Raw genomic sequence first — 13,338 nt, forward strand, 5'->3', positions numbered from 1 at the left:
TCCACCAGAGCGGTGCTGTGCGAGTGTTCATGAAAAACACATTCCTCGCACATCTCTGGTGGAAACACAGCCTAAAACTCCCATTAAATTAGTTGTTTTGACTATTCCGTCGCCAAAAAAGTTTGAGAACCGCTGTGTTTAATGGTGTCAAATACCCTATTTTTTTCCGAAATATGTCTAAATTAATATTTCTGTAATTATATATAACCTAAAAAGCCGTGGTGGCCTAGTGGTTTGACCTATCGCCTCTCAAGCAGAGGGTCGTGGGTTCAAACCCCGGCTCGCACCTCTTGAGTTTTTCGAAATTCATGTGCAGAATTACATTTGAAATTTACCACGAGCTTTGCGGTGAAGGAAAACATCGTGAGGAAACCTGCACAAACCTGCGAAGCAATTCAATGGTGTGTGTGAAGTTACACAATCCGCGTGGGAACTATGGCCCAAGCCCTCTTGTTCTGAGAGGAGGCCTGTGCCCAGCAGTGGGACGTATATAGGCTGGGATGATGATGATGATGATATAACCTAAAGTTTTTTTACGCAGGTCCAAGCCGAGGTGCCCGGGTCACCTATTTTCGTGATGAAGCTCGCGAAATCGGCCCGACATTTGGAGGTGCAATTGATCGCCGATCAGTACGGTAAGTTACGTAGTATACCACAAAGCACTTTGGATAGTGGTACCGCGCTTTTTCCATGTCTTCCTTCAGATGTCAGGTTGAATAGGCCAGTGATATCTTCGGCTTTGACCTAAGCCCTCTTTTTCCCTTCTTTTCTAAGGCCTTTAAACTGTCGATATTATACTTGCGATTGTTAAGAAAAACTACTAGCAAAATATGTGATTAAAATAATCGCGAACATTATAAAACGCATGAAACTACCGTGAGACTCACTCAAATATATTGACCCGGATAACTCACACACACACACACACACACATGTTGTTGACATGTTAATGTCTGTTTAACATTACAAAACGCTTAAATAAATAAAAAAAAACAAATCGTGACCGGTTATGTTATTTAACAGAGTTCTAAACTACTCGTTTCCTTTTCAGTTTTTTAAGGCCGTCAGTGAGGTTTTTTTTTTCATATATTTATATGTATTGTTGGTTCTATAGCATTAATGTATTGTTTGTCAGGTAACGCTATCTCACTCTTCGGCCGTGACTGCTCGATCCAGCGGCGGCACCAGAAGATCATTGAGGAGGCGCCAGCCGCCATCGCGAAGCCTGAAGTCTTTATTGAAATGGAGAAGGTAAACGGTATACCTAGTGCCATCCACGAAGACGCGTGATTTTGTCAAAATTTGACATTAATTACTTTGTGTGTGTGTGTGCGTGTGTGCGTGCGTGCGTGCGTGCGTGCGTGTGTGCGTGCTGGCTTGGGTGCCGGACTACGTTAAAATATGTTTAATAACCCTCCTTTTTCGCAGTCGGGTAATAAATAGGCGCCTGACAAAATTATATTCGCACTTTTATAATTTGAAGTATTGCGTATTTGCAACAGGCGCTAATTATTTAAAGTATTAAAAGCAATATTTGCAAGGCGTCTTTTTGACTATTTCTCAACACAAAAAATAAGTAATACAGTCAAAACCGTTTACGACAACATCGTTTAGAGCGACATACCGGTTATATTAACCAAAATCAGAGGTCCCGGCTGAATTCTATTAAACCGCCTTATAAAAAACACTGCCTTTTACGACATTGCTTATTACAACATATCTCTTAAAGCGACTAAATTTAGCTGATATTTTCGGAGAATTCTATCTGTTAGAACGACCAGCTGTATTGTAAACAAATAAAATAGGTAACAGTATCCACATTTGGCACACTAAATAGTCGTTAAGATGGCAAAAGTAAACAAAAACGTGTCGAATTTAGGGTCTACAGTAATTCTCAGAAACAAAATACACGTGTATGCAGTATAATCGATGCCCAAATATCTGAACACAAGACGCACCAAAACATATTGTTGAGTTATTCGTGAAACTTTTAACACGACGCGAAGAAAAAGAAAACAAATTACTAGAAGAAAATCGCGTATTATATCAAAGCTTGGGAGTTGAGAGATTTTATTAATGTAGAAAAATGATAATTAATTATAAGTACGTAATGTCTTTTCATTATAACTTTCATGTGAAATAAATAAAATGTAGTTTTATTTTATACATGAGTATATTAATCACACATTCAATAATAGGTATTAAGTACTTAATAACAACGGCATCGGCTGTTACGACTATCGGTTTTTACGACCAAATATGAGTAGTCCCTTCGATGTCGTTATAACAGATTTTGACTGTATACAAAACCTTGTGGTAAAGCTGATAAAATATCAGATAATCGTTGTTTTTGGATCCAAAATTGGGATTGCGTATCTGCAGTCTCACATGATTTCGTAACGTTTTCCTGAAGTCAAGAAATTTTGGATGTTTTATGTAGTTTGTTTTATGATCTCGTCCTTACTGTTAATAATTTCTAAACAACGCAACGCGGCCACTGCTCGTCTCAAAATTCAAATTCAAAAACATTTATTTGTAAGAATACAGAAAAAAAGATCTTAAAATAAGTTTAGCACATGTATTCAGCATGCAAGCAAGCGTACAAATATTTAGTTTTAGGTCACTAAAAATCTAGGTTGTAATTTTCGACAATATTATTTTATCTATCTACATTTTATTAATTCTTCTACATTTTATCTTTCATTAATTATCATTTTATTAATTATACTATATTTTTTTCTCGACGCGTCACTCGCGACTGTAGTACCGCGAGACCCCCTTAGAGGCCGTGTAGAGCGCGCGTCTGTGTGAGTTTGTTAGTTTCGATCGATTTGTTCGTAGCTTCCCTACTGCTTTAGCTTATATATATACTGTGCTATTGTAGCTGTGCGTACAAAGACTGACAAACGTCACATAAGTAGTGTGTGACAACGCTCTACGAAGCCGAAATTAGCCGAGTCTTTTTCTAAAGACCGATGTACTATCTTTATGGCGGGGTACTGTATTATCGACTCGCCTGCGCCTCTGATGGAAACTTCTATGCTAAATTGACACTTGATGTATAATCTACAATTTTTTACACAGGCCGCAGTCCGTCTAGCGAAAATGGTCGGTTACGTGTCAGCCGGCACTGTGGAGTACCTCTACGAGCCTGGCACAGGACAGTACTACTTCCTGGAGCTGAACCCACGGCTGCAAGTGGAGCATCCTTGCACGGAGATGGTCGCCGACGTGAATCTGCCCGCTGCGCAGTTGCAGGTTAACTGGAGTTGACTTAAGGAGACGAGCTCGGATGTTTAGGCTAATTATTGATACACAAGAATGGATTTACAAGCTTTTATTTAACTTTCTATGTATACATGTACAGTCATCATCATCATCATCATCATCATGTCAGCCGAAAGATGTCCATGCTGAACATAGGCCTCCCCAAGGCTCTACTCAGACCGGTCACAGTAAAAGGCATAAATATCTGTAGCCATAGCGTCAAATGTAATGTATACATCGATCTTATGGTCAGTGGCATAAAAGTGTATAGATATTTTTGAGGTCTTAATAACGTACGTATATTTATGCCCTTCACTGTACGGGCCAAATACTGCAACTGAATTTTGACCCACTTTCCGTTGACAGATTGATTTAAAATTTAAAATGTGGGATACTTTTGTAAATCTGGTGGCAATACAATAATCGGGCAGTGACATCCTGATAGTCCGATCAGGATCGTCTCCGCAGGATGGAACTCCTCGACGGCTAATGGCATCGATTTGAAATTTGGTGCGGAAGCGTAGTTTGGATGACAATGCTAGTACAGTCAACAAAAAGTACAGTCAGCAAAAAAGCTTGTATTAAAAATGAAATTACAACGAGAGCATAAAACGAGCCATTTCACCCGAGACGTTTATGGTATGACGAGGGTGGATAGACTCGTCGAGGGAAAAATGGGTTTAAGCTAGAGGCTTCTATCTCTCCTGGCTCGTGCTGAGGCACCGACTTCAAACTGGTACCTAGATTAAGGTTGAGTAAAAAAGGCTTATTATTTTTAGCTTTACAGTTTTTTGTCTAGATCCAGTATAAATGTGAAGTTTACGAACATGAGAAGTGAAAAACTGATTTCATTTCATTTACAGATAGCCATGGGTCTCCCCCTCTATAACATCAAGGACATCCGTCTCCTGTACGGGGAGAGTCCGTGGGGACTCTCGGAGATCGAGCTGGATGATCCCAAGCAGCGCCCCTCCCCTTGGGGGCACGTCATCGCCGCCAGGATCACCTCGGAGAACCCTGACGAAGGTTAGTACCAGAAATGCCAGTCATTCTCCACCAGCTAAAAAGGAAACTATAGTAAAAAAAACTAAAAACCGGCCAAGGGCGAGTCGGACTCGCGCATGAAGGGTTCCGTACCATTATCTATACGACATTAGACAAGTTTGTTGTATGGGAGCCCCCCTTAAATATTTATTTTATTTTAATATAGTTATTTATTTTTAAGTGATTATACAACTAAATATTCTGTGAATATTTCAAGCGTCTACCTGTTGCAAAAAAACTGTGGCAAAAAAATCACGTTCGTTGTATGGGAGCCCTCCTTAAATATTTATTTTATTTTGTTTTTAGTATTTGTTGTTATAGCGGCCACAGTAATACATAATCTGTGAAAATTTCGAGTGCCTAGCTATTACGGCTCAAGAGATAGAGCCCTGTGGCAGACGGACGGACGGATAGACAGACAGACAGACAGCGGAGTCTCAGTAACAGGGTTCCGTTGGCACCCTTTGGGTACGGAACCCTAAAAAGCACGCTTTTGTAGCATATCGAACTAAAAAGTTAAAAATAATTCATAAAATTCATAATAATAATGAACGAAAAATATTAGTTCGATTCACTCACTTCACACTGTTTCACTTTTTAGTTTGATGTGCTATAAAAAGGTTTTTGTTTTGTTTTTTTTTTTAACTGGTCTGGGGATCGAAGTGTGAAGAAAGAGCGTCGGCAAGTGTATTTATATTCCTCCTCTTGTGCCGGCGTAGTAATTCAGGAGCAAGTGTTTTAAACAGAAATATTCTCCGACAGGTTTCAAACCATCCTCCGGCACTGTTCAGGAGCTGAACTTCCGCTCCTCAAAGAACGTGTGGGGCTACTTCAGTGTGGCGGCGTCGGGTGGGCTCCACGAGTTCGCTGACTCGCAGTTTGGGCATTGCTTCTCCTGGGGCGAAACCAGGGAGCAGGCTAGAGAGTAAGTATACCGGAAGACCATGAGAGCTTTTTGGATATTGTGACTCGTTGGGCTTGACCAGTAGGCTGGCCAGAAAGTGAGTAAGCGGAAGACTATGTGTAGATCATGGGTAGACAGAGTAGACTGACAAGATTACTTGCAGTTCGGACATCGCCTCTCGTTAGGTGAGACCAGAGAGCAGGCCAGCAAGTGAGTAGACCGAAAGACCAAGAGCAAACCATGAGTACACGGAATAGATTGAGATAAAAGAAATTTTTTAACAAAAAAGTAAAACCGACTCCAAAACTCTTGAAAATATTTTTCTAGGTAGGTACCTAATAGCTCGAAGTCGGTGCCTCAGCACGAGCCAGCAGGAGTGGAACAATACTCGTCTACCTCACCTACATACTATGGGTTTCAATCACTCCTGCTGGGTCGTGCTAAGTCACCGACTTCGAGCTAGAAAAATATTTTCAAGTTTTGTAGTTGGTTCCATTTTTGTTATTTTTTTTTTTTTTTTGTAGTCGGTTTTACTTTTTTGTTAAAAAATTTCTTTATTTGTCACTTTTTAGTGATTTGTAGCCAAAGTACATCTCACAAGGATTCCATTAAGCCCAAACACGGCTTAGGTACATTGTTTTTTAACAGAGTTCCATTGCCTACGTTCCGGCTTCAGCATCAGATCAGTTCGAAAGAATCATTAACCTAAAGCTTCTTCTTAGTCGCTTATCTAGGTTTAGTAATCATGATCACGCGAGCATTACTTAGCTTTGACGAGTTCCATTGGCCATCTACGGTATTCTTCACCAGGTCCAGTTTACCAAGAGATACTTTCTGATTGTAAATGCTTTTCTCAATGCTAAAAATGCCAAAATCGCCATAGGTGTGCCTATAAATTTTGAGGTTTGCCCTCGATTTTCCTAGGATCCCATCATCAGATCTTGACTTGGTGACAATGGGACCACCTCAGAAGAGTACTCTTTCGAATAAAAAAAGAATTTTGAAAATAGGTCCACAATTGACTGAATAATCGGTGAACATACATAAAAAAAAGAAAAAAAATACCATCATTGGAACATAGAACATCCTCCTTTTTTTGAAGTCGGTTAAAAACTACTCGCGGTGTGGACATTGCTTACCTTTCATCACACTGAGCTAATTTGCAGATCTCTTTTGGCTACGCCGGTGACTCTCGTTCTTCTACGTATCTCCTGCTTTTTCGCGCATTACGCCCAACAGTGTAATGCCATATTCCAATGGCTTCCCGATAACCTAGCCCCTCTTGTTCCAGAAACCTGGTGATAGCTCTGAAGGAGCTCAGCATCCGCGGCGATTTCCGTACGACAGTGGAATACCTGATAACCTTGTTGGAAACCAGCGCGTTCCAGAACAACGATATCGACACCAGCTGGTTAGACGCGCTGATCGCTGAGAGAGTGAGTGGATTTATCATGGTCTTTACATAGTATTAAATTAGTTCCCGCCGTCTGTACGCTTTGATTTTATTTTTAGAAGAATGAAAGAGGGAGAGGGCGAGGGAGAGAGAGAGAGAGGGAGAGGGAGTGCATTTCTTATCTAACGGCAAAGTCGTGCTTCAGCCATTTTCCGGAAAGCCAGGAAAAAAGCTTGCATTCTCCCGTTAGGCTCTGCGAGTGCTTGGGGCTTTTTTCGTTGACTCCCATTAGTTTCTTCTTCGACTGACCCTTGCCCTTATTCTTACTCTTATTCCTACTCTTACTCTTATTCCTATTCTTACTCTTATTCCTCATCATCATCATCATAGGCCTTGACATCTTTTACAGATGATTTAAGTAGCATCACGACGACACTTACGCTCGTGACTGAAAAGGCCGATTCGGGATAGGATCCCCCGGCCCCACACGCGACAAGTGTATTCACCCCCAGGTGGCCGGGGGCTAGTGCTTTTCCATTTTCATACTCTTACTATTATTCCTGCTCTTACTCTTATTCCTATTCTTACTCTTATTCCTGCTCTTAACTCTTATTCCTACCCTTACTCCTTTCTAATTCCTTCTCTTATTCTTGCCGTTGTTCTTACTCTTACTTTTATTGTTATTCTTACAGATGCAATCCGAGAAGCCGGACATAATGCTGGGCGTCCTCTGTGGCTCCATCCTTATCGCGGACAGCATCATCACTACTCACTTTCAGGAGTTCAAGAGCGGGCTCGAGAAGTGAGTGATTCATCTGTTTTCCACTAACTACTTGAGTTGCGTATCTTCGAACTCAAATAAGTCCAATTCTAAGAATTTTACGATTTTGGTATCAAAGGGCAAATAAGGTAGATAATCTCCAAAGGGGTTTGAGCTACGAATAAATAAGACAGGAATTGTAACTGCGTTACACAAATGGCCTTCCGTGTCCTAGGAGGCGGGGCTTAAAAGCGTGTTCTGAGCGTCATTTGACTGACATCTGACGTCGCATCACGAGAGCAAACCAATCCCTGCTTTCTTTCTGAATTTTAACCAATCAACAAACACGTCTGTTTGCTACCTCGAAAATGATTCGTATTTGAATCACATTAAGTCGTTTTGCTTTAAAGTATGGCCACTTTTTGTGTGGAATTTGTTCTGAGTTACGCTGTTGTTCCGAGTTTGAAGTTAAGCGAATACAGAAAAAGATAGTTGACGTGCCTAAAGCCGTTAAGTATCTAGCTTTAGAGGTCTCAATTTCAATTTACTGTACAACATAAACCCCTTGGTATTCATTAATTACCTGAGGAGCTTAGGGGGGGGGGGGGGGGTCGAGCCCAAACTCACGTTCACCACGTTGCCAGACATTAACGGGTCCAACGTCCTGCCAGACAGTCCTAAAATATATTTAGATAGACGCCTGGCAAAATTATATGAGCAAAGTTTGTTATAAGCACATGAGTATTGTGTATCAGCAACAGGCGCTAATTATTTCAAGCATTAGAAGCAATATTTGCTAATATAATTTGGTCAGGCGTCTACTTAAACATATTTTAGGACTGTCTGGCAGGACGCTGGACCCGTAAAATGTCTGGCAATGAACGTGAGTTTGGGTGAGGTTGGGCTCGACTCCCTACCCCCCTCCTCTCCCCCCTTAAGCTGCTCACGTAATTAATGGATCCCCTTGTTTTTGTGTATGTCTATTTCACACTTTCAACTGCTCGAAAGTTAATTGAAAGAGATCGCTCTTTAACTTAAGGCAGCCTATTGTGTCTTCTACTTATAATCTTCGTATGGTATATGCTGTGTATCGATATATGTGTGTATATCGGAAGTCGATAAGGGAGTAGTCACTATGGCTGGTCAAAAAATGAAAATTGAAAATTGTTTTGAAAAAATGCCATGAAAATTCCGCTCTCTGATTATTAGCATGTGTTTTCAGAGGTCAAATCCAAGGGTCCAGCCAGCTCTCGAACTGCGTAGAAGTGGAGCTGATACACTCTGGCAGCAAGTATAAAGTGCAGGCTTGCAAGTCTGGTACTACAACGTACTTTCTGGCCATGAATGGGAGTTTTAAGGAGTTGGAGGTGCACAAACTGACTGATGGAGGTGAGTAAATAGAATGGGTTGGGTGTTTGGTGGGAGGAGGCATAAATCCTTACTTACTCCTTTTATTCAGTTTCACCTGTCCCGTTATCTGTCTGTCTGTGTGTAATCAAATCTTGAACTACTCAACGGTTAATGGCATCGACTTGAAATTTAGTACCAAAACGAAGCTTAGATGACAATGCTAGTACAGTCAACAAAAAGTAAAGTCAGCTTAAAATCTTGTTTAATCAGTCATCTCCCAGGATAACAGGATCAAAGGAATTTGGGCACAAATTTGTGCCTCTGGGAGAGGACAAGTTAAAAAATGATTTTATTAACAAAATCTTTTTTAAGCTCTCGCTTCGCTCGTTAATTTTCTTTTCTTTCCCAGGCACTCTCCTCTCAGTCGACGGCGCGTCATACACAACCTATTTAAAAGAAGAAGTAGACAAATACAGGGTTGTCATCGGGAACCAAACCGTTGTCTTTGAGAAGGAGAAGGACCCTTCCAAACTGAGGGCGCCATCTGCTGGCAAACTGATAAACACGTTGCTGGAAGACGGCGGCCATGTTGAAAAGGGACAGCCTTATGCTGAGATTGAGGTGAGTGAGAGGGATACGAGATTTAAGGGACTTTGGCAGCGCTTCCTCAAATCGTAACTGACGACTAAATAGATTTTGGCCAGCCACGCATTTTTTACGAAACTTTAATCTAACTTGGCTTAAATCATTTTGATATTTCTGCTTTAAGAAATAAATAAATTATATTTTGTTTAATTCAACCTCTTACCATCCTCAAAATGCAAAATGTTATAAGAATATGTTAGAATTAAAATGTTAGAAGATATATTCAATGCCAATCTGGTCAAAATGGTCCAAAAATTGACGCGTCTGGACTGTACGTAAATGGGCACTGACAAAGGTCATAAAATTTACCAAGGGACTCCTAAAGTGCATGATCAACTTTCACACATTATAATGAATGTTGATGCAGCTTGAAGAGTCCCGAGTATAATTTAATATTTGGAAAATTTAACGTTTAATCCGTGTACAGCAAAAGTGTATTGTCTCGTTTTTTTTTAATTTGGCGCGTTTTTCGTGTACAGCTTTCGCTCGCCAGAATCTAGAATATTTTTTTAATTACGACAAAGTTTTAATTTTTTTTTTCGGCAGGTGATGAAAATGGTTATGACTCTATCAGCTCCAGAATCTGGCAAAGTGACGTGGAATCTGCGGCCGGGTGCGGTGTTGGAGAGTGGCTTTCTCATTGGCACTCTAGGTAAGAAGATAACATCCTACTAATATTCGCCACGAGCTTTACGGTGAAGGAAAACATCGCAAGGAAACCTGCACAAACCTGCGAAGCAATTCAACGGTGTGTGTGAAGTTCCCAATCCGCACTGGGTCCGTGTAGGAACTACGGCCCAAGCCCTCTCATTCTGAAAGGAGTCCTGTGTCCAGCAGTGGGATGTATATAGGCTGGGATGATGATGATATGTGTAGAATCAGTTTATTTACTAGCTTTTATTTAGTTTCACCTTGTCTGTATGTCTGTCTGTCTGTAATCAAATCTTGCAATCAAATTCAACCAACTTCCAGTAGTCGGATTGACTTGAAATTTGGTATACTTATATAAATTGCGTGACTTACAATAATGTTGTAGTGACATCCTGGTTGTCCAGCCAGGAACGTCTCCGCAGGGACGGAACTCTTCAACGGTTAATGGCATTGACTTGAAATTTGGTATGCAAATGTAGTTTGGCTGATAACGCAAGTAAAGTTGATAATAAATTTAAAAACCGGCCAAGAGCGTGTCGGACACGCTCAGGATAGGGTTCCGTAGCCATTACGAAAAAATCGAGTAATATTATTCTAAGGATTTCGTATTGTGTATGGAATCTTCCAAGTTTAGGTATGTTTTATACATTGCTATTTACTCTTAAACTACTAATAATTGTCAAGCAATCTTAGCCGCTATAATTTTCCTTGTATATTTGATATATTATAAATTAGATTTTAGAATTGACGCTCTATTTTAATGAAAATTTGCACTATAGAGTTGAATATTTCACAAACAGATCACTGAATAGAAAAATCGTCTTAGCAATTCAGCAATGGTTTTAAAAGACCTATCCAACGATACTCAACACTATAGGGTTAGTCGAGAAAAAAAAATCACCCCCACTTTACGTCTATGGGAGGTACCATAAAAAAATTTTTATTTTTATTTTACCACTTCGTTGGCGTGACTGATATGTATGTATATTCATGCCACATTACAGCTTTCTAGTACTAACGGCCTCTGAGCTAACCGCGGACAGACAGACGGACATTGCGAAACTATAGTTGACTACGGAACCCTGAAAAGTACAGTCGGCGAAAAAATCTTGCATTGAAAATTAAATTTTTACCAAAAAACTTATTTTGATGTTGAATAATATGTCTATGGTTTCATGTATTTTTTTGTTTTATTTGTGTGTAAGTAATTGTGTAAATTTTATTGTATTTGTGTGTCTTCCGTATTAGTGAATAAATGTGTTCTTTCTTTCTTTATTTATGGCTGTGGCTACCGAATTATTTGAATTGTTTTCTGTTCTTTCAGAGCTCGACGACCCGTCTCTAGTCACGACCGCCCAGCTGTACAAAGGCCAGTTCGTGACTGTGGACAACCCGCATCTCTCAGAGAAACTGAGCCAGCAGCACACCAAATACAAAGCTATACTGGAGAACGTGCTAGCAGGTCAGTAAAAATACAATACAATACGATACAAAAAAGGAAAAGCATATTTGGCATGGCCCCTGTCATCTATAATGTAATTCCGAAAGATATAAGGGACAGTGACTTAAGTGGTTTTAAGCAAAAACTATTCAGACTGCTCGTAGGGAAATGCTATTATTCAGTTAATGATTTTTTAAATGATTATTGTAAATAAATAATGCATGTTTTAATTTTTAATCTTAAATTTTGATTTTAACTAATTTTTCTTACCAATGAAATGGACATTAATATCACTTTTGACATTTTAATAGGTTTTTTGTATTGTAGATTGAGGGTTGTATTATTGTATGGAGTTCTTTTATTTTTATTTGCATTAGCACTTTTACTGCAATAAACAATTTGTACGCCGCAAGGTAAAACATGTAGGACTTCTTATCTTTTTTATGTGTACCAACTGTATTTAACTATTACTCATGTTTAAGGATTTTTTTTTTTTATTTTATCTTTTTACAAAACTTGGGGCATGGCAGTGTCCCCGCCAAGTCGAGGAAATGGGTCACTAGCTTTTGCCCGTGCCTCCGTCCGCGTAGCAGTTTTCCGGGATAAAAACTATCCTATGGTCTTCCTTGGGGCTCAAACTATGTGTATACCGAATTTCATCCAAATCTGCTCAACGGTTTAGACGTGATGAAGTTGCAAACAAACAAACTTACAAACTTTCGAATGCCACCAATATTATAAATGCGAAAGTTTGTAAGTCTGTTTGTTATCTTATCACGCCAAAGCCGCTGAATCGAGTTAGATTAGGACTAAATAGGTACATAGTAAAATATAATATTCTTTGTTTACTAAATTTTATTTTTGAACGATTATTGATTTGAATTTCAATGTGATGTTTGTAATTCTGTATTTATTAAAAGTAGAGGTTAGGCATCCTAAATTTAAAAAGTTAACTGTCAAAGGAAGGTCATTGAAATGCTATTATGAATTTCAAAGCAATTTAAAAGCATCCATAAGTGTGCTTTTATGAGCCATAGAGTCATAGACTTTTTCCCGGACTTTAGGGCCCGGAATTTTGTATGCGGCTTTTGATAGATTGTAGGGAGAGAGCATCGCTTTTTATCGATGTTGTCGACAAATTGATAGTTTTTTAGGGTTCCGTACCTCAAAAGGTAAAAACGGAACCCTTATAGGATCACTTTGTTGTCCGTCGGTCTGTCGAGACCCTTTTTCTACGCGTGGAGGTATCAAGCTGAAATTTATATCAAATGCTCAGGTCTACTGTCCCTTGGAGCTGTGAAAATATCAAACTTGTAAGCCAACGCAATCAAAAGATACAACCGTTTATGCCGCAAATTTTCGAAACTCGCAAGGGAATCAATACCTACAGGGTACTTCCCGTGAACTCAGAACCTTGAAATGTGGTACGAAGCAACGTCTTATAGCACAGATAAAGGAAAAATTGCGAAAACCGTAAATTTTTAGTTACATCATATAATAAAAACATTTATACAGACCCCTCGGTGCGCGAGTCCGACTCGCACTTGGCCGGTTGTTATTTATTTATATTATAACTTCAGAGCAGAGGGTCGTGGGTTCAAACCCCGGCTCGCACCTCTGAGTTTGTCGAAATTCATGTGCGGAATTACATTTGAAATTTACCGCGAGCTTTGCGGTGAAGGAAAACATCGCACAAATCTGCGAAGCAATTCAATGATGTGTGTGAAGTTCCCAATCCGCACTGGGCCCGCGTGGGAACTATGGCCCGAGCCCTCTTGTTCTGAGAGGAGGCCTGTGCCCAGCAGTGGGACGTATATAGGCTGATGATATTATAACTTTAATACATAAAGAATGAATGAAAGAAAATATTTAATTGCTAACAG

The 13,338-nt window shown here is 39.8% G+C and overlaps 1 protein-coding gene across 2 annotated transcripts in view; it reads left to right on the forward strand.

The window, feature by feature from the left end:
- ACC (acetyl-CoA carboxylase) overlaps positions 1–13,338 on the forward strand; it is a 123,273-nt gene that overhangs the window by 42,010 nt on the left and 67,925 nt on the right. For both annotated transcript variants that reach the window (XM_074109288.1, XM_074109289.1), the window contains 11 exons: positions 542–635; positions 1,136–1,251; positions 3,085–3,258; positions 4,131–4,293; positions 5,074–5,236; positions 6,507–6,651; positions 7,301–7,410; positions 8,591–8,757; positions 9,128–9,339; positions 9,910–10,015; positions 11,339–11,476. In XM_074109288.1, the coding sequence (XP_073965389.1) occupies positions 542–635; positions 1,136–1,251; positions 3,085–3,258; positions 4,131–4,293; positions 5,074–5,236; positions 6,507–6,651; positions 7,301–7,410; positions 8,591–8,757; positions 9,128–9,339; positions 9,910–10,015; positions 11,339–11,476 (1,588 nt within the window). The remainder of the gene's footprint in view (positions 1–541; positions 636–1,135; positions 1,252–3,084; positions 3,259–4,130; positions 4,294–5,073; positions 5,237–6,506; positions 6,652–7,300; positions 7,411–8,590; positions 8,758–9,127; positions 9,340–9,909; positions 10,016–11,338; positions 11,477–13,338) is intronic.

This window comes from Choristoneura fumiferana, chromosome 28 (genome assembly GCF_025370935.1).
Source record: "Choristoneura fumiferana chromosome 28, NRCan_CFum_1, whole genome shotgun sequence".
NCBI lineage: Eukaryota > Metazoa > Arthropoda > Insecta > Lepidoptera > Tortricidae > Choristoneura > Choristoneura fumiferana.